General features: G+C 40.6%; 1 protein-coding gene across 1 annotated transcript; it reads right to left on the bottom strand.

Moving 5' to 3' along the window:
- Positions 1-309: 309 nt before the first annotated feature.
- LOC124282857 (tetraspanin-33-like) lies at positions 310-25916 on the bottom strand. The gene is made up of 6 exons (XM_046718890.1): positions 25620-25916; positions 6482-6670; positions 4882-5070; positions 2034-2168; positions 1416-1466; positions 310-426 (listed from the first exon to the last, which is right to left on the bottom strand). Exons 1-6 carry the CDS (start codon positions 25710-25712, stop codon positions 310-312), a joined length of 774 nt encoding a protein of 257 aa, XP_046574846.1. The 5' UTR covers positions 25713-25916.
- Between the last annotated feature and the right edge of the window lie 421 nt (positions 25917-26337).

The following is a 26337-nucleotide window of genomic DNA, read 5'->3' as shown; positions in this document are numbered from 1 at the left end:
CTTAAAGTGAAACATTATCACAATGGATCCTATACAAGATGATGATGATGATGGTGATGATGATGATGGTGATGGTGATGATGATGAGGAGGAGGAGGATGAGAACTCTACCATTGAGTAACCCATGAGAATAGTGCTCTACAAAACATTATCACAATGGATCCTATACAAGATGGTGGTGATGATCCATTGTAACCCATGAGAATAGTGCTCTTACTGAAACATTATCACAATGGATCCTATTCAAGATGGTGATGATGATGATTCTACCATTGGAGTATCCCAATGCGTATATTATCACAATGGATCCTATACAAGATGATGATAGCTGTGCGATGACGCCTGCAACGACAAACACACATCAGGAATGACTGAAGCCCCTTCAAACATCCCTGCATATATCCGGGCCGACAGCTGTGCCGACGCCTGCAACGAACACACATCAACGTGAACAACGCAGAAAGTCGCCTTTCAGAATACTGTTCCTGGGACAATATGTCAGCTGCCTGGCGATTCTTTACCTCATTTCAAATTTCAAATTTAGCAAACGAAAATCGACAGAGAACTCAAATTTTCCGCGATAATATACCTTTTGGTGTGTTTGTGCTATGGTGTTTGGATGTGTTTGTCCTCCAGAACGTATACATATAGCGTTTAATTTTATTTTCGAGACACTAAATATCAGATATTTTGTTTCGACAGCTTCTCTCGCTTGTGCCAATACTTAATATGCCGCAACATTGAAGAGTTAGAAAATTCAAACTGAATCGCTGAAATAGATTCGAATTTAAGATAACTGATTTCGAAACATGTATATTTTGTATGCAATCAAAATTGATTAGTTTAATTTTGATTCGGCAAGTAATTTTCATCCTAAACATATAATTACATGTAATTATAGTCGAAAGGCATCATGAAATTTGGGAAAGAAACAAGGAAGGTGGAGCAAACAGGGACGGACTTGTCACTCTGGACAACTACGTTAAGTATTTAACAAATTGAGATGAGGTGAAAGTGGGTTTAACGTCGTGCTTGAGAATATTTCGCTCATATGACGACGTGCATGCGTGTGTATGTGTATGTGGGGCTGCTTGTACTAGCCCAGACTTAAGCTGGTTTTATAGTGCTAGCCCACTGAGATACCATGCCGCAGTGAAGCATGAATACCCCACTCAGACACATTATACTGACTCCGAGCCGACCAGTCCTTGTTGTACCCATTAATGCCGAGCGCCAGGCAGGGACCAACAAGTACCATATGTTAACGTCTTTTGGTATGACGCGGTCGGGGATCGAACCCGCGACCTTAACAAATTGAAATCAGCACCAGTATTGAAAATGCGTGACCGTGACAGCAGGCTGCGGCAACTATCTTTATTACGTTAGGTTCTATTGATGACATATATAATACTTACATCTAATTCTTTAAGGGCTCCGCCACCGCACAAAATGTTTATTTTATCACCCTGGAAGACACCAAAAACAACATTATTACATAATTCATCCGTGCATTAAAACACGTTTGTAAGGGGTCATTCACAAGGTACAACTAGCTGGTACACATTATTCTTTACAATTGGTTGTACGATCTGAAAATGAGTGAGTTTAGTTTTACGCCGCACTCAGCAGTATTACAGCTATATGGCATCAGTCTGTAAATAATCGTGTCTTGACCAGACAATCCAGTGATCAACATCATGAGCATCGATCTACGCAATTTGGATATGACAGCGAGTGTGACCACCCGATCCCGCTAGTCGTCTCTTACGGCAAGCATGGGTTACTGAAGACCAATTCTAACCCGGATCTTCATGGTTCTGCGTGGATAGAAACGTATTTGGTTATATAGTCAAGACAACATTATTTACAGCCAGCCGCCATACAGCAGGGATGTTGCTCGATGCCGCGTTAAAGGAAAAACCAACAACAAAAATCATAATAATAATCTTTGATTTCTGATTCAAATTTGAGTATGTTCCAGATGTTATCCTCGGGTGGAAGTTTTGCTAGCAACGCTTGAGGATGAGGCTCACCGATTTGATGTTACAGCAGGAGAAGGGTACAGCACAACTCTCTGGGCTTTGGTTGCTGGCGCTGCAGTTGAAGTAGACGTTGAGGTTCCAGTCCAGGTAACCTTTGTCGTCGTTGCTTAACCCGCAACAATATAACTGTGGGAGAGAGACGGATTCAGATGAAACCATGATCAACCATATTATATGCATCATCACTTCCTACTTGGTCAAATGGACAAGGTGTCCGCCCTGAGAGCGGAAGGTCGGGTGTTCGATCCCTGTGGTGTTCTACCAAAAGACATTAAAAGATGGTTGTTACTGTTACTCTACGCCTATCTAAATGGGATCAAGCAAGGGCTGATTGGCTTTGAGTCAGTATACTGTGTCTTTAGTGGGGTGTCCATAGTAGACTGTGGTATGGTGACTGCGTGCTGGCACTATGCTAGCACTACAAACGCGGCAGAAGTCTGGGCTAGTGCAAGCGGTCACACACACACCTGTACGCACGTCGCTATTTAAGTACAATCATCTTTAACGCATTTCACGGCACCATTATTTACATGGGATGAATGGTCAGTAGTCCAAAGAGTAGCGTCACTTCGAAAGAGGTATTTCGAATATCTGATTGGCCCTGATTACGCTTCTTGGTGTGTCAGTCAAACAGGTAAACAAAAGTAAAAGCCTGGTTTTACGGCGACCACCAATACGACTTCGTCAATTCGAACTTTCCGTTCAAATGACCGTTCAAATCTCACGCAGGCATATGCCATATTGTTTGAAGCGTCTTATAATATTGATATTTCTACTTCAAAACACATGTGACTTGTGGATAAAAATAATTAAATCTTCTAACTAGCTAGGTAATCTGCATCAGGCTGTATGTGACAGCGATATTGTTTAACGCCATAATCGTACCACCTGGGCAAGCTGTTTGTTCGTGCTGATCACCACTTGGCTATGAATCAGTCCCGTAACAGGTCGGATCTGTTTAAACAGGTGGACCGCCTGATCTGACCTCCATCTGTCAGACAGCCTATGTACTGAGAGTAGTATCCTACAGAGGCCCGAGGGTGGGGTCTGGGGTGAGGGTATAAATATATACGTCCACTAAAATAATGACCGGGGAAAATATATTGCAGTATAAATACTTCGACCGTTGTGTAAACATTCCGAATGCCCTCTCGCTAACCCTATGTTTGTGGAAGCAGGTCCTGGGCGTGATATCTGGGCACCAGGTTTTTAATAGTATTGTTTACATCTGCACGGTAGACAATGGGGATGTGTATAATCTGGACAGTGGTCAGTTTAACAATGTTATTGTTTATAACTATTATGGTTAACAATGCTGTCCAGTCGTGTCATTCAGAAAGATGGCTTCGTTTAATTGTGTGGGTGAATTAGGAGATAAACGTACTGTGTTGAAAAATGAGAGGTATATAACGAAATTATAATAGCTCTAAATGAAAATATTAGAGCTGTCATAATTTTGTTATATAGCTCTGATCTTCCGATACAGTACGTTTATCTCCATTCTACCATAACCGCGTTATTAAAATTTTAAAAAATACATGCTTGTTGGAAAATCAGAGGTATATAACGTGATTATATACCTCTGAATGACTTTGAACCACCAATTACAATCCAGTATTTACTTACGTCATGGTAGAATAATATTTTACACGACTTTGAGAACATTATTGTTTTTTTGTTGGTTGTTTAACGCCGCACCCAGCAATGCTCCAGCTATATGGCGGCGGTCTGTTAATAATCGAATCTGGACCAGACAATCCAGTGCTCAACATCATGCATGCATCGTCACAAGGTTGGGATACGATGATTCTCAACCACGTCAGCGACGTCCACAAAATCCCAGTGAGAATATTCCAGTAATATCACGACTGGGAAAACATCTTAGTTCTGCACAGATTGTACCAATGTGGGGGATGGAACCCGGGCCTTTGGCGTCAAGAGCGAGCGCCTTGACCACTGCTACCTCACCGCCTCTACAACTGATTGACTATTCAAGTTTATTCCGAAACTTGTAATCGATTATAATTAAATCTTAGATAACATATGTTATTGTATATGTGTTATTCACAAACCTGAAATCGATTGTAATAAAATATTGGATAACATATGTGATAATGGTACATAGGCTTTTACAGATTAGCCGTACGAGCGAGATGCCCTGTTCACAGGTCCGCACAGCGTGCAGTTCCGCAGTACAGAGATATAGATACAGTTGCTAGGGAACCACATAATAGTAACCGGAAAGTCAGTAAGATAGGCATCAGGATTTCCAGCTGATCCGGAAATATCAACAGATGACGAAACATATATGACACAATAATTGTTTCCTGAGAGTTTGAACGTGTGCGTCTATCTATGCATGCAATGCTAGCCTGCGTGCTTCATCTCATTGGCCATCACGTAACCTGGCTGCTGGGCAGGGCTGCACAAAGTGGTCTTAGCTTGGGTGATCGTACCTCCTATACTAGTCTGTCTCACAGTCCCTGAACCACATTATTTTCCCTAATGCCAAGCCCTCCCTGCAATGCTAAAGCCCTAAATGAAGCAAGTCTAGATTTCCCCAGGTTCAGAATCTCCCAACTCACTGGGGCACCTTTTCAATTTAAATGGGTTTATTTGTTACTATCAAAATTATATATATATATTCAGGGACTAAGCGTTAGTCCCATACCTCAACAATGGCTTACAATAGTAGTAGCGCAAGGATCTCTTTGTGGGACAGTCGTTTATGTAGATATATTATATTAAACATTAATGTTCTAACACCAAGCCATTGTTCACTATTCGATAAAATATTAACGATTAAAACGTACATTTATATCTAAGGGAGACAACTCACCGTCTGCTGCATGACGTCAATGAGATTCTTCATATCGTCGTCATCTCTATACTTGACGATGGCTTCCTTGAGAATATCCTCAGGGTAGAGTTTGAGCGTCGTCCTGGCGTCGGGGACGTAGTAGAACACGAAGACGAAGATGATGAGGGCGAGCTCCAGGAACAGAAACAACCCCACTAGGTAGTAATACTGAAACAAGAATACCGGGATTGATATACCAAAGTTTTGAAACGCCGTTTATCCGGACGATGCCGTTATAAGATTAGTGACATCAGCCGCATCAGTGGATTTCCTTTTTAACGACCCACATCCGTCGTTATGTGCTTGTAGCTGAGCAAAGACGTCCACAATAATAAATTTCCGGAAAATGCGGTAACCGGTTTTACAGGGAGGGAGTGAGTGAGTTTGGTTTTACGCCGCTTTTAGCAATATTCCAGCAATATCACGGCGGGGGACACCAGAAATGGGCTTCACACATTGTACCCATGTAGGGAATCGAACCCGGGACTTCGGCGTGACGAGCGAACGCCTTAGACACTAGGCTACCCCACCGCCCCCGGTTTTACAGGGTCAGTGTTAAACGTTTTTCATGAAAGACACTTAGGATGTATGGATAACAGTAGCATCCACACTATGAGTAGCACTGTCTACCCCACTACCAAGCTTGTTTGTCCTAAACCAGGTGAATGTAACACACACATACGCACGCACGCACATACATTTATTTAAATCCAGCCTCAGGTATTAATGCAAAATATCAATTATAAAATCAAATAAAAAGTGAGCATTCTCTTTTACGAGAGAAATTAGAACAATATAAATATGCACAGAATTAAAACCACCCTCCACTAAAAAAAGCAATTAAATATATCAAAGGAGCATATAAACATTATGGAACCATGTAATGCTTTACAGAAATAATTGTTTAATTCAAATTGTCAAAAATGTCTTAATTACCTGGCGTTTCTGTTAAAAGCTTGCAGGTTTTCCTTGTGCATGTTAATGGCTCTTTGCATCATTAAAACCATACACTGTACGATCATGTGACGCGTCTATATTTTTGGGCTTGGTAGTCTGGTGGAATACATTCTACCTTAGGAGATTGTGGACGTGGACTTTGTGCATGGCACGTTTTCCGTCAACCAGTCCGTTAAAATTCTCAAAAAGATATGAGGAGGAGAAATGGGTTTTTTTGGCGTTCAAGATATTTTCTGTTTATAAGCGACGTGCATGTACGTGTGTGTGTTTCGCTTAAGCCGGTTTAATGTTAGCCCACTGAGATACCATGCCGCAGTATATCAGGTATACTCAGCTTTGTTTATTACTGAGTGAGTTAAGTTTTACGCCGTACTCAGCAATATTCCAGCTATATGGCGGCGGCCTCTAAATAATCGAGTCTGGACCAGACAATCCAGTGATCAACAACATGAGCATCGATCTACGCAGTTGGGATACGATGACATGTGTCAACCAAGTCGGCGAGCCTGACCACCCGATCCCGATCTTACGACAAGCACGGGCTACTGAAGACCAGTTCTAACCAAGATCTTCGCGGGCAGTAAATATGAAGAGAATGTCAAGTCACCACAATTATACTTACAATTTTAAGTAAGGTCGTGTTCTCCCTGAGGGAGCCTGCACAGCCGGAGAGGGCGAGCACGAAGGCAATGCAACCAGCCAGACACATGAGACATGACGGGTCGAAGAAGAAGTCGATGGGAGTCCGCACCGTCTTCTCCTTCAGATACAGCACATAGGCTCCCACGATGGCCAAACTCAGACCCACCAGCTGAAACAGTCAACAATACGTCAATAACATAAAAAAATAAAAATTAAAAAAAATAATTAAAAAACAACATAATGATCTGGGAAATAAAACCCGATTCTACAAGACTGAGTGAGTGACTTTAGTTTTACGCCGCATTTAGCAGTATTTCAGCAATATCACGGAGAGGGACACCAGAAGTGGGTTGCCCATATTTTACCCGTGTGGGGAATCGAACCCTGGTCTTCGGGGTAACGAGCGAACGCTTTAACCACAAGGCTATCCCCACCGCCCAATGATTCTACAACAGCCACCTCACATGGAGATGGGCAACTTTGACAGCCTCAGTCTACACGAGTATAGTGCTGATACACCGAGGATCATCATTCTCGGGTGGTGCTCGGAATGGAACACACTATCATAATATTCTAGTACACCTATAAGAGTCGCGCCGAAGTTCCGGGTTGAAGTCCCCGTGCGAGTATACTGTGTCAGGCCATTTTGGGTGTTCCCTGTCGTGATTGTGCTAAAAGCCACGTGAAACCATACTCACTCACTCACTCACTCACTCACTCACTCACTCTCACACACTCACTCACTCAATTTCCTATTACACACTCACTCACTCGTACAATTTCCTATGACATGCTACCACGTATTATATTATAACCACAGTGAACTTCGTCTGCGCATGTCTGTGCAACTGTAAAATGGACAATGCACAATGTCATTTTGTTCGTTTCATGGTCAGTGTGCCCTGAAGTAGCAAGAGGATGTATAAAGGTCAGTGGGTCCCTCAGCTGTCTGACACGTCGTATATATACTGTACGGAACAAACGGAACACATAGCAATAGTGCCAGTTTTGTGGCATTTTAAATTATGTTAACATTATTCGCATCAGCTGTTGAATGAAATGTCCGTTTTTGTTTCACTACACAGACAGGCGATCTCTTGTCATTGTTGTGTACACAGAAACTATGATATATGACAAACAGCGAACATAAATAAGTAATACAATCGTAAACACCAAACTGAAATATGTAACACTATCGTAAACAACGAACTGAAGTAAGTAATACAATAGTAAACACAGAACCGAAATATGTAACACTATCGTAAACAACGAACAGAAATAAGTAATACAATAGTAAACACCGAACTGAAATATGTAACACTATCGTAAACACCGAACTGAAATATGTAACACTATCGTAAACAACGAACTGAAATAAGTAATACAATCGTAAACACCGAACAGAAATAAGTAATACAATCGTAAACACCGAACAGAAATAAGTAATACTATAGTAAACACTAAACTGAAATATGTAACACTATCGTAAACAACGAACTGAAATATGTAACACTATCGTAAACAACGAACAGAAATAAGTAATACAATCGTAAACACCGAACAGAAATAAGTAATACAATAGTAAACACTGAACTGAAATATATAACACTATCGTAAACACCGAACTGAAATATGTAACACTATCGTAAACAACGAACAGAAATAAGTAATACAATCGTAAACACCGAACTGAAATAAGTAACACTATCGTAAACAACGAACTGAAATATGTAACACTATCGTAAACAACGAACTGAAGTAAGTAATACAATAGTAAACACAGAACCGAAATATGTAACACTATCGTAAACAACGAACAGAAATAAGTAATACAATCGTAAACACCGACCTGAAATATGTAACACTATCGTAAACAACGAACAGAAATAAGTAATACAATCGTAAACACAGAACTGAAATATGTAACACTATCGTAAACAACGAATTGAAATAAGTAATACAATCGTAAACACCGAACTGAAATATGTAATACCACCGTAAATGCGTCATACTATCGTATCGCGAGTATCCTGTTTTTCTTAAAACCTTAAATTACATAAAACACAGCAGACGTGAAACATATTCATTTTTATGTTTTTTCAAGGTAATCTCTATAAGTGACATTACGCCACATCACCAAGGTCCAGTGGAAAGTGATTGAGTGAATTTGGTTTTACGCCGCTTTTAGAATGATTCCAGCAATGTCATGGCAGGGACACCAGAAATGGGCTTCACACATACCCATATGGTAAATCGACCCCGGGTCTTCGGCGTGACGAGCCAACGCTTTAACCACTAGGCTACCCCACCGCCCCTCCAGTGGAAAGATGCATGTGACCTTGCGTGCGTGTGTACTTACATGTATATGCGTTTGTGTTTGCGTGTATGGGTGTTTTGTGCGTATGTTCATATGTTTCATTATGATCTCCGGGTGTTTACCTCATCAATCATCAATCAAGTCTAAACGTTACACAGAAACCGTTCAATTTGCCTTTACAACTACATCAAACTTTCCCGCGACTTGCTATACCATCAAGTAATTATCTCTCAAACATAATGACAAGGTCCGTGAAATAACGTCAGAATAACGCCCTATATCAAACAAACATCACGCACAATTTCCCATTCACGAGCATACCAAAGCTTTATCCAAGCCCGCGGGGGTATGTTGACTCGAGGTATCGTATTTTCATGTGGCGGTGGGGCCTGATGTAGAAGAACTGTACACAGATTAGAGTAGTCTGTCTCACAGTCCCTGAACAACATTATTTTCCCTACTGCCTAGCCCTCTCTGCAGTGCTAAAGCCCTAAATAAAGCAAGTCTAGATTTCCTCAGGTTCCTGAATCTCTGGTCTCCCTAGGGCTCCTTTTCAATATAAATGGGCTTGTTTGTTACTATCCAAATTATATATATTCAGAGACTAAGCCTTAGTCTAAGATTAGAGGAGCCATAACAGATCGGGCAGTGTTTACTCTGTTGAAAGTCCGATTCAAGAGACATATGTTTGGCCGCGCCCTTTGTAAGTCCATAGCGGCCTAGCTGGGTGAGCATAAACGTTCGAGACAATTCTCTCTCCCGTCAATGACTCACACAAGCATAAATAACGTCTTAAGAACATGAATTTCGCATTGATAATGACATCCGTTTTGTAATGCACTGTGTATATTGGTATGTATTTTTCCTTTGATTTCTGTGTGAGGATTTAGATAATCATTATTATTATCGTAGTTATTAAATATTAACTACCAGCAACATGACCTTATTGACATATCATCATTATCATCCATTGTCTGGGATTTGAACCAACGCCTGAACTAAGTATCTTAACTGCAGAGCCATATATGGAGTAGTCGCAGTAGCAGTAGTTGAAGCAGCAGCAGTAGTAGTGAAAGTGGAGGCAGTTGTAGTAGCAGTAGCAGCAATAGTTGTAAAAGTGATAGTAGCAGTAGTTGTAGTAGTAGCTGTGGTAGTAGTTTGTTTTGTTTGTTGCTTAAAACCCCAATATTTCAATTTTACAGCTATATGAAGTCGTTCTTTAAGTAATCGAATCTTGACCAGGCAATCTAATAGATGATTAACAGCGAGAGTCAGCGAAAGACCACTTCATCCAGAGTAAGTAATGCTAGTAGTAGTAGAGAGTAGTGAGCGAAGTGAGTATGGTTTTACGCCGCTTTTAGCAATATTCCAGCAATATCACGGCGGGGGACACCAGAAATGGGCAGTAGTAGTAGTAGTAGTAGTAGTAGTAGTAGTAGTAGTAGTAGTAGTAGTAGTAGTAGTAGTGGTGTTGGTGTTGGTGTTGGTGTTGGTGTTGGTGTTGATGTTGGTGGTGATGAATCAGGAGGAGAATTTTGCAGTTTACTTTAATCCGACTGTGTATATCAGTGATACATGGACACAGCATATTTGAGGCTAAGACTTTCAGCGAGAAGAAACCCTGGATCAGAGACATCCCCCCTTGCCACGAGTTGTTCGTTATCTCAACACACGCATATAATAAGGCCATTTACACGACAGCTTGTTGTGCAGGCAAGTGTGTGAAACGTCGAGTGTCAACACCGTTCAGTGCAGAAACGTGTAAAATTATGACCTTCTTGTGAAGGTTTTCAGTGCAGACAAGACCAATCTGTAATGCAACCCTCCTGGTTCTCTCCACTGAGTGCATAAAACAAACGTCAACACTCTCAAAGTCTAGAAACACGAAACTGACTCTTGTCCAAGTGTTTACGATTCCATCGCGACACTCCCAAAGTGCTCGGGCCTTTTCTCACGCCCTACAAACGACACATACTTGTTATTTGAATGTTGATCCCATTGAAGACATATTCATAATAATATGTTCATAATTTATGAATTGACCAGCGTAAAGGTTTCAAACTGATCAAGTAGTCATCGTATCCCAACATCGATGCTCATGATGTCAATCACTGGGTTGAATGTATTATATACAGACCGCCGCCATAAAGCTGCAATAGTGCTGCGGTATTAAACAACGCATAAATAACATTTTGGGAAGGGTGGGGTCATGCGTGTGTATACAAAACAGTTAGTGCTATTTCATGCGACATCCGTTGCGGTGGGGTAGCCTAGTGGTTAAAGCGTTCGCTCGTCACACCGAAGGTCCGGGCTCGATTCCCACATGGGTACAATGTGTGAAGCCCATTTCTGGTGTCCATCGCCGTCATATTGCTGGAATATTGCTAAAAGCGGCGTAAAACCAAACTCACTCACTCACTTTCCCCTGGACCATGGTGATGTGACGTAATGTCACCCTTATAGACAATATATTGTAAAAGTATATATAAATAAATATGTTTTATGTCTGCCGTGTTTTATGTATTTAATGTTTTATGAAAAACAAGATAATCGCGATACGATAGTATGACATACTTACGCTGGTTTTACACATTTTCAGTTCGTTGATTACAAATGTATTTTCATTTCAGGTGCCCCCGCCGTGATATTGCTGGAATATTTCAACAACCCAAACTCACTCACACACTCACTCATGCGACATCCGAAGTATTTGTCTATTTTAAATAATGTTCATGAAAAAACATAACGCAAATGATAAAAGCTCAGCCACAAAATAACGGCTGTTACATAACGGCTGTGCTATGGCGGGATCATTCGGTCGGGCGTAGGGTCACGACACACAACACCTATATGACCATCACGCACCAATGCCTGATCATGCATTACAGTCCGTGGCACATGGGCTATTAGTAGTGAATATCCATGACTAGGATAAGTGTGTACAGCATTCAAATCATGCACAAAGCTTTGAACGGTGCTGACAATCTGGTAAATGTGTGCTCCTCAAACTATGAATACATGTACATCGTGACAACATCATGACATAATTACTCTTTCTAGTGGAACGATACCTACAACGGTTCCGTTGCCAAACCAACCCTTTCAATATATACATAGTCACAATAGCGACGCTTGACTATGAGAACACATTCTACGATCACAGATGGCTATCAGTGATTCTGTGTAGGCCCATGCATTGTTCAGCGGTTAATATGTGCATTCCGTTAAAAAGGATGACATTAAGTCATGTTGACAAATGGCTCGTTACTCGTAATGGCATATGTTGTTGCTATGGAAACAGTAGCCTGTTAACAGAAGCATGATATAACAATACACGTTAAAAATGTTGTTCTGTGTAGAGACAAATAGCGTTTGAGATATGTTGTTTACTTGACGGGAACTTGACAGTATTTTTCTACAACACAGTTACATTTTTCATGATACAGTCGATGAGGTATTACGTTGCCTTGACAACCGACGTGGTTAGCATAATATAGAGAAAACACCCAACTAAATCAAAGTTGTTTGGGGAAACAGACCAGAATTAATACATGATTAATGTTCCGTCCATTTCTCTAATTAAAATATCCCGATATGGCTGAAATACTGCCGATGTAACTTTAAATTTTAACTCACTCACTAACTGTAATAAAAACATCACATTTTAAAAAGAAAAACTCATGCATCCATAAGAAATCCAGATATTCGGGATCCAGTCACATTTTTAAAAGACTGCAGTAATTTTACATATTTTTTATTTGATAATATTATTCGAAATTTATACGATATACGATTTTCTCATTAGATTTATATAGGGCCCGTGAAGATCCGGGTTAGAATTGGTCTTCAGTAACCTTTGTTTGTCGTAAGAGGCGACTAACGGGGTCCGGTGGTCAGGCACGCTGACCTGGTTGACACATGTCATTGTATCGAAATTGCGTAGATGATGCTCATGCTGTTAATCACAGAATTATCTAGTCCAAACACGATTATTTACAGACCGCTGCCATATAGCTGGAGTGTGGCGTTAAACAACAAATAAACATAAGACATAGTGTAGCGGCTAAAAAATACATGACGTCTTTGTTAGCAACTTGTTTGATGATTGGCACTACAACAAAGTGAAAGTCACTTAATAAATGATTAATATCCAACAGACCATATATGTGCCATCAACCATAACATTGCTAACTTCTGTCATTCCTTAAAGGTTTTCCTGCTCCACTGATGGGGTTGTCTTGACGACAAGATGGCGAGACCAGATTCGGTTCCTCAGGGATGAAATAACACCCCTGATCAGTCGGTCGTGTAATGTTTATGGTTTCTGTCTGTGAATAAAGTAGCTTTAATGGGTAACATTGCCTACCTTGCCTGTATACTTTCCGTTGTGGCTGGAGGGAAGTGAATACAACCCGTGAACCGTACCCGGAGACCAAAGCAATTGAGCTCAGCAGTCTCACAATAAGTATTCGGCCATTTTGTTTCGTGGTGATATTCGTCTAATGTCCAAATGGATAATTTCACAATGATGTCCAGCGCACTTTCAGAGGTCTGCCTCATTTGTAGTATTACCAAGACGCGTAGTCATGGAGACTGTAGTATTGGTTTCAAACTATGTCAAAGTTACAGACATACTACAAATGTTTTGTAATAAACAATGTAGTATTGGTTTCAAAAGTGTCGCAAACCGAATTACTACAGACGTGTTTTCATAGAGACTGTTGCATAGTTTAGCTTCAGGACTGTGTCAAAAACTTTGAAATACCATAGGTGTCTTGTCTTAGTGTCTGTCAGACTAACATCTAATCTCTGAAATGAACATGCTTTAGAGAAAAATACTGTTCTCAAAAAAATAATCATAAAATATAATGAAATGGAGTCCAGAGATTTTCTTCATTTTCAGAAGACTTGCCACATATGCTAGACTTGCATGGGCTTTCTTGGATATATTTGTTTCAGGGTCTGTATGACAGACGAAGTATATGTAAGCGTGTTTTGCTTCAAAAGTGTCAGAAACTTTGAAATATTACAGAAGTGTTGTCATAGATGCTATGACACAGCTTAGCTTCAGAAGTATTTCAAACACATTGAAATACCACAGATGTGTAGGCATACTGTCTGTAGGCATATTGTCTGTAGGCGAATTGTCTGAAGGCATATTGTCTGTAGGCATACTGTCTGTAGGTATATTGTCTGTAGGCATACTGTCTGTAACATAGCTTTGCTTCAAATGTGTGTCAGAAACTTTGAAATATTACAGATGTGTTGTTATAGAGGCTATATGACAGTTTTGCTTCAGAAGTATGTCAAAAAGATTGAAATACCACAGGAGTTGTCACAGACATTGTAGCATAGTTTTGCATATTTTATAGACGAGATGTTGCAGAAATGTCACTAACACTGTAATACGAGTGACGCGTTGTCATAGGGATTGTATAAGTTCGTTTCATAAGTGTGTTGTCAAGGTTTGATAAGAAATTCTATCAAACACAGCCTAAAAGATTATTAATCATCCAATAGAGCCCTACTAAAGTTATATATCCCTCATCTCTGATTGCAATATACCACGGGGATTTATCTAAAGATACATATTTCAATACAATTTTGAAAAATGATAGTGAAATCTCCACGACAATAATAATACTGCCACGTGTCCTGTGGACTTATGAAATATGAAATATAGCCTGTCTCCAATACAACAGCCAATTCCTGTCTCCCTCTTGAGAACTAATTCATTGTGCTCGGCAGTGCCACACAGAGGTCGATGACGTCATCATATATGTCATGGTAATAAACCAACCTTCCTTAAATCCGGAAACCCACGTGAGCACATATATAACACAGGGCTTACCTGGCCGTACAGGTGTGACAAGTTGTCCCAGACACAGGTGTGTCAGTTGTCTTGGATTTCTTTAGAAAAATTATAAAATATACTCATGCGAAATAGTTCTCAGTGCCCTTTCGAAAGTAGTCAGCCAGAACTGACTTTTAGACTTGAGTCCGGAGAAACGATGGAATAAATGACTTGAGGGATCCAAACTGACCCTTCCCATGTACTCAGCGTGGCAACATGGACATAGCCCTGTAATTAACAAGCGACAGAGATATTCCATAGTGATAATAATCTCAACTGAATGTTGATAGTACCATTCCGACTATATCCCGAGCGTGTCCTGGTATGTATTACGTATGTCCTCCCATTACGCAGACAGCCAGTTCGTAGACACCTTAAAACAACAACATTTACGGTTCAGTGAACAGATTATCTACTACCTGTTACCTACACATTATTATGGAATAGTCCAAATAAAAACACAGGAACAAACTGAAGCTAAATTCTTCAAAGGCATTTAGAAGTTGGGCGATAACCGTATTACGTGACGATTATGCCAGGCGCTTGCGAAACAAGTGAGCATATATGCATCACCGTTCACATCCGTCACAAATACACGCAAAGGCAAGTCAGTGGATCACTAGAAAACACGGGAACTTTAGGAAAAAGTTGTAAAAGGATGGAATTGCATAGGACATATTTCCGTCACTGATGCGACAAGTATGGAAATCTCCATATGGAGATTCTTGGTTTAAAGAGCATGCTCGAAAGTTGTGGAATGAAGACACCAAATTATTGGATTATTGCCTGACTTAAATGGTCATTTGAAGGAAATAAATTATAGTAAAAATAAAATCATCCTCCCTGTCATTTTGTCTTGCGGACATTTCTTCCACCTAAGAACTAAAATACGAACTGGTAACTTTCTGAACTTACATTTAAGAAGAACGTACGTCACACTATAAATCATTAACGTCGCGGCGTGTAGGAGGTACATGGGGTGTTGGTGATGGTAAGCTTGCTGACCCTTAAGGAAGCAGTGATTGACGAGGAAATGACCAATAACAATACATCACCCGATATATGACACCTAGAAAAATACTGGGTGAAGGAGTGTCACACACTACACTGAGTCTGAGTAGCATGTACGATAGTCTGTCTCACACACCCTGAAACAAATAGATCAAATACAGCCTGTGCAAGTCTATAACAGTTTCTCAAATGTAGATCACTGAAGTTTCAGAAAATGATTTAACAGCTGATATTTTTTTCTGTAAAATTCAACAGCCAATATTATCTAATGTTTTCAAAGCTACGTATTACAGTGATTAGTTTGTAGTTACAGGGCTAGACTTGGTGAAGGAATGCTTTACTGCTAGACTGTCTCAAAGTCCCTGAACCGCATTATTTTCCTTTCCACAAAGCCCTTTTCTTCAATGCTAAAGCCCTAAATGAAGCAAGGTAGATTTCCTCAGGTTCTCAAACTCCCACCTCACTGGGGCTCCTTTTCAATTTAAAAGTAGTCATTTGTTTCTATGAAAATTAAGTTTCTTCGGAGACTACGCGTTTGTCTACTTTTGTGCTTGACGTAGCCATCTCTTTGCAATGTTGATATAGCTTGGCGAGGTCCCTTGGGACCCAACGTCAGCTACTCGGCCAGACTGGGCTCACTGGCATTACGGCTCTTGGCATCCCGAGTATGTCCGGTGATGATGGAAACCACGTGCCCCCATCATCACTGCACGAGCACTTGTTAACGTAAGCACCCACCGAACTCTACTTCTGTAACACTCTGCCCCGACCCATCCATCGTGGGTTCCAGCTTAGTCTGTCTCACAGTCCCTGAACCACATTAATTTCACTACTGCCAAGCCCTCTCTGCTGTGCTAAAGCCCTAAGTAAAGCAAGTCTAGATTTCCTCAGGTTCAGGAATCTCTGGTCTCCCTGGGGCTCCTTTTCAATATAAATGGGCTTGTTTGTTACTATCAAAATTTTATATGTTCAGAGACTAAGCCTTAGTCTAGTTCCAGCTATACGACGCTGGGTCATGCCGTCTCATCAGATCATCCCTGGCATTTAGCGGTACCATGTTCCCATTTGAAAAGGTCTCTGAATATATAGATTCATATACATGGTTACTTTTTGCCGTACTAGCAACGTTTTGCTGAACGTTGCTTGTTTTACAGAGGGATAACGACCAGATGGAAAATATATTTTGGTTTATTTGTAAAACTATATGTATACTTTTCAGATCCTTCTTAAAACCCGTGTGTGGAGAGTGGGCCCCCTGTACCAAACTGATAGTCGAACGAGGTGACTGGATTTGGCAGACCCGTGAAAATCATGTTTAGAATTGGTCTTTGAAGAGCAATCCATGCTTGTCGTAAGAGGCGACTAACGGGATCGGGTGGTCATTCGCTGACTTGGTTGACGCAAATAATCACTGGATTATTTATAGACCGTCATACAGACGGAATATTGTTGAGTTAGGGTGTTACCCAAAAAACAAAACATTCTGATTAAACCCGAAGCAAACATTCATGCAATAAACAGATTGAAATTATATTTGTTATAACATATCGCAGTATTGTTTCCGTAACGTATTCAATGTAAATTTAACATTTCATGAAACAAATCAGAATGGATGTCAAAATATCGACAACGAATCATGATTCAACACGTCCTTAAGTCAAGCAGGAACACCGAGTATTTTGTCTTTGTTGTTTAACACAGTCAGCAATATTCAACCACCCGATCCCGTTAGTGACCTTTCACGACAAGCATTGGTTACTGAAGACCGGGTCCTTACCGTTAAACAGAAGTACCTTGTGCTGTCATTGGTTAAGTCACTTTGAGCTCAACATCACGGTGCAGTGGTGGGAATAGAGAGTAGAAATCATTTCTTTGAAGAGAAATTTAAACATTTACTCCTTTCTCTTTTTATTTCCCTGTGAATTGTGACAAGACCAATATTTACATGGGAGTACTGCTCGGGTTCCAAGAGAACCTCGAACTATTATTCGCTGTGCCTGCATCCATCCTTTGACAGAACATTAAAGGGTCACCGATCTGGACCTGGCATGGAAACAGTTTAGGACTTGTACGTGTGAGCATTTGGCTCTGTGGTAATAAAAAGCGGCTTTCAACTAAAATTACATTGATCTTCATTCCTGTAAATCAAGAAAAACAAAACAAAATTATGAAAAATATCCAATTATTACTAGTCTGAAAAGAGTCACAGAAGCACGGCACACGAGCTCGGAAAGGCAACTTTGATACACGCATCCATTACATAAGAATCGAGTAACTTTTGGTGTAGACTATTGGTTGTCAAAAGTCACACTCAGAATAATTTCAGCTTTATGACGGGCTGTAAGTAACAGAATCTGGGTCAAACAATCCTGTGATTGACATCTTGAGCATCGATCGAACAACTATTATTTGCTTGTTTTATTTCCAGCCACCATGAAACATGCATAAACACTCAGTATCGATTCCCCATATGGGTACGATGTCATGGTATATAAGTACAATCTTTGAGGCCCATGGTATATGGGTACAATGTTTAAGGCCATGGTATATGGGTACAATGTTTGAGGTCACGGTATATGAGTACAATCTTTGAGGTCATGGTATTTGGGTATATTTTTTAGGCCAATGGTATATGAGTACAGTGTTCAAGGCCCATGGCATATGGGTACACCTTTGGAGGTCCATGGTATATGGGTACAATGTTCGAGGCCCATGGCATATGGGTACACCTTTGGAGGTCCATGGTATATGGGTACAATGTTCGAGGCCCATGGCATATGGGTACACCTTTGGAGGTCCATGGTGTATGGGTACAATGTTTGAGGTCCATGGTATATGGGTACAATGTTTGAGGCGTATGGTACATGGGTACAATGTGTGAGGCGTATGGTAAATGGGTACAATGTTTAAGGCCATGGTATATGGGTACAATGTTTGAGGTCACGGTATATGAGTACAATCTTTGAGGTCATGGTATTTGGGTATATTTTTGAGGCCAATGGTATATGAGTACAGTGTTCAAGGCCCATGGCATATGGGTACACCTTTGGAGGTCCATGGTATATGGGTACAATGTTCGAGGCCCATGGCATATGGGTACACCTTTGGAGGTCCATGGTATATGGGTACAATGTTCGAGGCCCATGGCATATGGGTACACCTTTGGAGGTCCATGGTGTATGGGTACAATGTTTGAGGTCCATGGTATATGGGTACAATGTTTGAGGCGTATGGTACATGGGTACAATGTGTGAGGCGTATGGTACATGGGTACAATGTTTGAGGTCCATGGTATATGGGTACAATGTTTGAGGTCCATGGCATATTGGTACACCTTTTGAGGTCCAGGGTATATGGTACAATGTGTGAGGCGTATGGTACATGGGTACAATGTGTGAGGCGTATGGTACATGGGTACAATGTTTGAGGTCCATGGTATATGGGTACAATGTTTGAGGTCCATGGTATATGGGTACAATGTTTGAGGCCCATGGCATACTGGTACACCTTTTGAGGTCCATGGTATATCGGTACAATGTTCGAGGCCCAGGGTATATGGGTACAATGTGTGAGGCCTATGGTATATGGGTACAATGTTTAAGGCCCATGGTAAAGTACGTTAAGTGAAACTGGACGAGAAATACCATTTGTTACACATTTCGCGAACACCTGGTGTCATCACTGATTTTCAGATAATCGTCTATGTAATTATCACCGCTCTCTTGCCTTTTATGCCCAATGTTCTAGTGTTGACGTTTTATGCTATTTTAGATTCTGTTCAATATCATGTTCCCTTTATAGAAATTGCTTTCGATCTCCAAATCCTACGCAACCATATATACTATAGACTAAGGCTTAGTCTCTGAATATATATAATTTTGATAGTAACAAACAAGCCCATTTAAATTGAAAAGGAGCCCTAGGGAGACCAGAGATTCAGAACCTGAGGAAATCTAGACTTGCTATATTGAGGGCTTTAGCACTGCAGAGAGGCTTGGCAGTAGGGAAAATAATGTGGTTCAGGGACTGTGAGACAGACTATATATACTAGTGTTAACCGAGGTATAACCCAGTTTAACTTTTTTTTCAATTTGTTAACACGTTTACTGATTGACCTCACAACTCGGTTAGCGTGTGTGTATGGTATGCATACTATAGCCTGGCAGCTTCCAAGTGACTGTGTATAGACTTACTCTTAGTCTCTGAATATATATAATTTTGACAGAAACAAATAATTCCTTTCAGTTTATAAGATGTCCGAGTGGGATGGGAGATTCAGACTTGCATCATTTAGGGCTTTACTCCAGAGACGGCTGGGCGGAAGGGAAAATAATACGGTTCACTGACTGTAAGACAGGCTAGACGGGGTATGGCAAGGACCCTTTCATCCGGTGACATGCATTATGTCAGATATTAAAATTAAATCAGGATGAAAGTTGTCAAGTGTGTTCACAGTGAATGAGAACAACACCTGTTATTGTTCAACGCTTGCATATGTAAAAGTTTTAACAGCACCAAATGTAGAGCTAAGGATATACTTGTGACCATACATCTGGAGTTTAAATGGAGAATAAATAGCATTCGGGATTCCCAACTTTGAGTTGACGTTTTTGTATTGGTACATAAGCAACTGGTTGCGCCATGAATCTGAAATTTTAACTTAGTTGATTTTTATATACTATCCAAAAAAAGAAACGCATAGGCATTTTGTATTTTTCAAAATATATTAATTATTTATTGTGTTCAAACAATCGTCAAAATATGTAACAGAAGTGTTGATAACATGCTTTTACGCAATTGCACAAGTAAATAAAACGACTTTACCTTAAAATGTTGATTTTGATGAGATTTCTAACAAGGATTAAAAAGGCATCGCCACAACGCAACAGAAATCACCTTCCAGTTGAAATTGAGTAGCAAAGAGCATGCACTGTCTGGCTATAAAAATCCAGATCACGTTCGGAAATCGGCTTTCGTTTCAAGGTCAAATCACTATGCCACGTCGCGACGCTGCGACACGGAACATCGCCATTGAAAGAATGCACGCTGGAGATTATCAACCTTCTGTTGCAAGTCGTCTGAATGTTTGTCTGAGCACGATATCACGGCTTGCAGCTCGTTACAACCGAACGGGTATAACAAATGACCGTCCCCGTACAGGCAGACCTCGAGTCACCACTGCAGCCCAAGATCGGTACATTTACGTGATCGTACTGCCACGTGTGAAGGCACAGCAGCCAGGGCGCCTGGACTTCGGAAGATATCCGGTCAAACGGTACGGAACAGTTTGAGAAAGATTGGACTGAGAGCCAGAAGACCAGACGTCGGGGTCGTGCTACGTCGACACCATCGCGCTCAGCGTCTCCGTTATCTAAAATTATCCACTTGGTTGTATAGACATTACCTTCTTCTAAACTGATGTAAAACTTCATGTACTAAACTCTATTTGTGGATGAGTTATACGTGTTTGAAAATACAACATTTTCTCAACAGATTTCTGGGTTATGCGTTTCTTTTTTGGAACAGTATATATTGTTTACTAATATCCAGGCTTGTCAAGGTATTAGTGTTTGTTCCAGAGCAGAGTAGGTCAGCCTCCTTTGAAAATGAATATTATTTCAATTATATTGAAGAAAGGTTTTCACAGACGATGTGTTAGTCTAGTGTTAGTCCTAAACTGACTTTCTTTGGAGATGAGTGAGTGAGTGAGTTGGCTTTTACGCCGCCTTTAGCAAATATTCCACCAATATTACGGCGGGGGACACCAGAAATGGACTTCATACGTTGTACACATGTGAGGAATCGAACCTGGGTCTTCGGCGTGACGAGCGAACGCTTTAACCACAAGGCTACCCCACCGCCCCTCTTGGTAGATGAAAAACTTAATCACAGTCTAGGATTTGGTAAACGCTGGGAATTGTTTTAAACTTCAAAATAACGAGTTCCTTTAGTCATTTTAGCCACGTGCCTGTACTTATCATATTAGAAGGGTTATAGGAACTGTCAAGGCAGTTTAAAACACTTCCACTTATGTTCATAACAGTGTTTCAAAGTTTTCAGTCACTGATAGATTTGACATTTCCAGTCAGCCAAACTGTGCTCGTTACACGTACCTCCTCCTCTACAAACCTGGTAAATATAATGATCAAATTGTAGTTATGATATTTATGGTCTTATAATGATATGCATTCACGTGTCTTTACAGCTCTAGAATATTAAACACATGACGTTCCATTTTTAGCCACCAAGTTCAATGTTGTCCGCGTCAAACTGCGACTGGTTGCCGCATAGCTCAAGGTACCTACATTGTATAAAACTCCCCTTTTCAAACGCTGTGAATTGAACGGATTTAGTCGTCAAAACGGTTGAGTGCGCAGCTTGTAAACTCTTTTAGTATTCTCGCACCTGAACGAGTTCGGTTATTGATTTCATAAATACTTAAACAAATTACGTTCACCGCCCGATCCATTCGTTGTTCAGTAATAACGAGGCAGTACAAACCAGTTAGACAACCATTCGGAATATATATAAGACGTAATGTGTTCTTAAAACGAAGAAGCATGTGTCATTGTTGTTGTGTTCAGTTTTACTGTAATCAGAATAACTCTCATATAAAAGGTAAATATGACTATTAAACATTGTAATGGCTATTACAGAGTCGACTGTGGGGAAAGATAATCATGGGCCATCATGCGGCATTTTATGGTCTACAAGTACGAAGCTTATTCTATATTCTGATATCAGATGTTTGGGAAAAGGTTAGTCTACCCGGACCCACCAAGGACACAATATTACAAACACATGCAAAGGCAGGTTAATTGTTCAACTGAAAACCCACGTTAACACATCGTAAAAGTTAAAAAAGGGAACAGCATCAACATCTTGTTTGTATCTGATGTGTCAAATTTGGAAATGTCGCAATGCAGTACGCTATGAGCTTTGAAATGTTCACCCGGTACGGGAATGCCAGTATTTAGGTGTTGAAGTTCATTTTTCGATTTTCTTGCAAAGAGTGACAAATCAATACATTATACAACTGCAGGGAGCGCAATGTCATCTACGTTCTGTGTGAAATCCATGACCAATTAACTTGTACCAGCTGTGTACGTTGATAGGACTCAAAAGTTGATAATTGGATGCAAATTTAGACAAATTAAGTGGTTTGTCGGATGTTATGAGAGGAGGTTGACAGCCTTACTGAGCTTGGTCTTCGACGTGGTTGAACAATTCAGCTACTACCATGGCTACACCATCGCAGATTGTGTCTCTCTTTAGCGACTGAGTGTGGTTTTATGACGCCTTTAGCAATATTCCAGCAACATCACGGCGGGGGACACCAGAAATGGGCTTCACACATTGTACCCATGTGGGGATTCGAACCCGGGTCTTCGGCGTGACGAGCCAACGCTTTAACCACTAGGCTACCCCACCGCCCAGTGTTTCTCTAAAAACCGAAAGACATGCGCCCTGCCAGTTGCAAAAGTGTCCTGAATGTTGACTCAAAGCTCAGGTTCCATATTCTGCCACCCTGCAGAACATGCCGTGACTGATATCATGAGCACCTATCTACGTCATTAGTACACGATGGCATGCATCACCCAAGTCAGCGACCCCGATCCTGTTAGTCGACTCTCATTACAAGTAATTACCCCAAAGTACTATCCAACAGGCCTCGCGATCGATAGTACAACTCCGACCTTCAAACCCTTCACAAATAATATGCTTAATTAGCACCCGGAAACAATAGTCTAGCGGATGTTAGCGGTTAACCTTGACCTTTGATCGATATAGCACGTGGGAACTACAGGAGCTCTCTCTAAACAAGCCGGTGAGCTGTCTACATTCCTCTATCTGGGGGTAATCTACTGTGCGGTTACAAAATAAAATGTAATGGCGTGTAATGACCCCTCAATAAGGCATACGAAATAGATACCATGTTGACGACATGAACACTCTGTAACTTGGTGTTAAATACACAGACGTAAGTTAGGCTACACAATGTTTACTCCGACGTCTCAACATTCTATAGAATATAAGTGCCAGTCCAGTATAATGGTTTGTGTTCAACCTCCCCTGCTTAGACGCTTATAACAAAGTTGCATTCATTCGTCTGTGTACAGAGGCAATAAATTCCGCGAGACTTCACAGTAATCAAATCTTGTCTTTTTAAAAAAGAAGTAATAAACACCGTACTTAAATGTTGGTATACGTATCATCGACTAAATAATATTGCACTCATTCGCCTGTGTTCAGCGACATTAAACTCCGCGTGACTTCACACAGGGATAATCTTTTAATCTGTTGATAGTCTCCCTGCTTCACAGTAATCAGGTCTTGTCTTTTTTAAAAAGATGGATAGTAGATCGTAAAATAATGTTGGTATGTGTGTGTTTTGTCATTGACTAAACAGAGTTTGTCTCACGAGTACAATACCTGACGTCATCACATCACTGTGCATCTAGCATACTGTAATCATACTTATAAAAGACGTGTGGCTGTTTTTTGTTTATTTTCAAAAACACCTGTATCACGTGATAGCAGTAGGTTGACAATCAAGGTAACCAATATTTTCTTATTGAAAAATGAAACAGTTTTCTGTCGACACAAATGAAATAGTATTCGTCATCAATAACAAGAAAAAGTCAAGAGAAATTGCTTTCTTCAAGAATGATAAATAACTGGAGGACAAGAAGAAAGAATATACATTAAACACGTGCAGCAATGTATCCAATGTCCTATTTTCACAAAATATATGTATACATGTAGTCTGTCTCACAGTCCCTGAACCACATTAATTTCACTACTGCCAAGACCTCTCTGCAGTGCTAAAGACCTAAATAAAGCAAGTCTAGATTTCCTCAGGTTCTGAATCTCTGGTCTCCCTAGGGCTCCTTTTCAATATAAATGGGCTTGTTTGTTACTATCAAAATTATATATATTCAGAGACTAAGCCTTAGTCTAGTATACATGTAGCATGCTACAGTCCTGTCATGCCTATAGTTATAAATCAACCGGTCACAGCTGTTTTCAGGCATGCCGAGTTGTTCATGTCAATCAATATCACAATACCGACAGAAACGCACAGGTAGTGTAGCCTGGCGGGCCGGATGGAAATAACACAAGACGAGTTCCTCAGGAGAGTCACGTGACGATTCTCCATTTAACCGTAAATGATATTATCATGTATATATCTGTTTACACTTAAGTGTTCATGTTTACCAATCACTTGTGGGTATGGATAATGGTTGTGTTTCATTCTAACGTTTCTTGTGCGAAAGCGACATGTTGTTATCGAGAGTCTATTGATGTTTATTTTTCTTGTATTTCAAATCTGGGGCAGTGTCACTCAGGTCCATTCAAATCACGGTTTGTCGTCTTTCAAGCGTTATGACACCGGAGTGTTCTTATAAATCTAAGCTGCACTAAATGGCCGATAAATGGAAAAAATGAAATACAAAATTTACATATCTTTAAATCCCAGTTTAAGAGTAACGAAAGACTGTGGACCTTTAACAAAGTATCCCGTCTATATCAGCTGATCGTAACCACGTTGTTAGGGTGTGTCGATATATATTTCGTTATATCCTAAATAATGTAATAGACGTCACCATTACGAATAAACTAGTTTTAAAAATGTTCGACTTCCGTGTAAGGGAATGATAGCTTTTAAAATGTTTGAGAATTGTAAACAATTTCTCCTCTGACAATGTTCAGTGATCAATAAGCGAGAACGGTAACATCCGATTACTACAGTTGACTTTAAATATAAATGTTGGGATATTTGTCTAAACAATCCTTACACTGACTATAAACAATGGTTGACAAAATACAATGCTTTCAAACAACCACACAACACACGGCGTCATCACGTGGTACGCTCCATCGCCTCGGCATCAATGTAAAACCTGAACAAATCAATGATTATGGCATACTTACGATGAACACAAAGTTGACGAAGAACAGGAGGTATTTCACAAACAAATTAACAGCACTCCGATCGAGATCGGGACGTTGTCTTCCTCTCGCCATATTGGAGATATCCAAGTCCCAAGACTACGTGATCCCAGGTCTCACTCACGCGGGGCAGGGCAGTCGGAGTGCGTCGTTCACCTGAACCATCTACCCGGAACAGAAGCTACAGTTGGGAGTAGTTTGGAGGGCCATTCGTCGGTCACCGGCAGGGCTCACACACACGCCTCTTGTTGGGGTGACTGTGTACGGAGCCCCGTGACTCAGCTCTACGTGTCTATATCTGTAGCGTGTTTGTATATTGTAGGTAGTGAGCTTCGGATGCTACGTACATCATGCAGCATGCATGTAGACTGTAGACTGTATCATATTCTCCACCATACTATTTCCCTTCCGCCCAGCCTTAACGCACAAGCTCCGAATGAAGCAAGTCTATATTTACCTCAAGTCAAGGAATGCTTACCACTGGCTAACCGTGGCGCCTTTTCAATTAAATGGGGTTACATGTTTCTATAAAAATATTTATTTCAAGAGGCAAAGCGTTTGCAGCCTAGACAACAGTACATGCGGAAATGTTCACTGAACGGTATAATCCCCAAACTGGCAGTCTCCAGATGACGTAATTAGGGAGGTGTTATCAACTGCCAGAAATGGGACATACAGAAATTGCACTGCCAGAAATGGG

Source organism: Haliotis rubra, unplaced genomic scaffold (assembly GCF_003918875.1).
Source record: "Haliotis rubra isolate DU_JTF1 unplaced genomic scaffold, ASM391887v1 Scf305, whole genome shotgun sequence".
Classification (NCBI taxonomy): Eukaryota; Metazoa; Mollusca; class Gastropoda; order Lepetellida; family Haliotidae; genus Haliotis; species Haliotis rubra.
The sequence above is the reverse complement of the archived record's forward strand: the minus strand, read 5'-3'. Positions and strand labels throughout refer to the sequence as shown.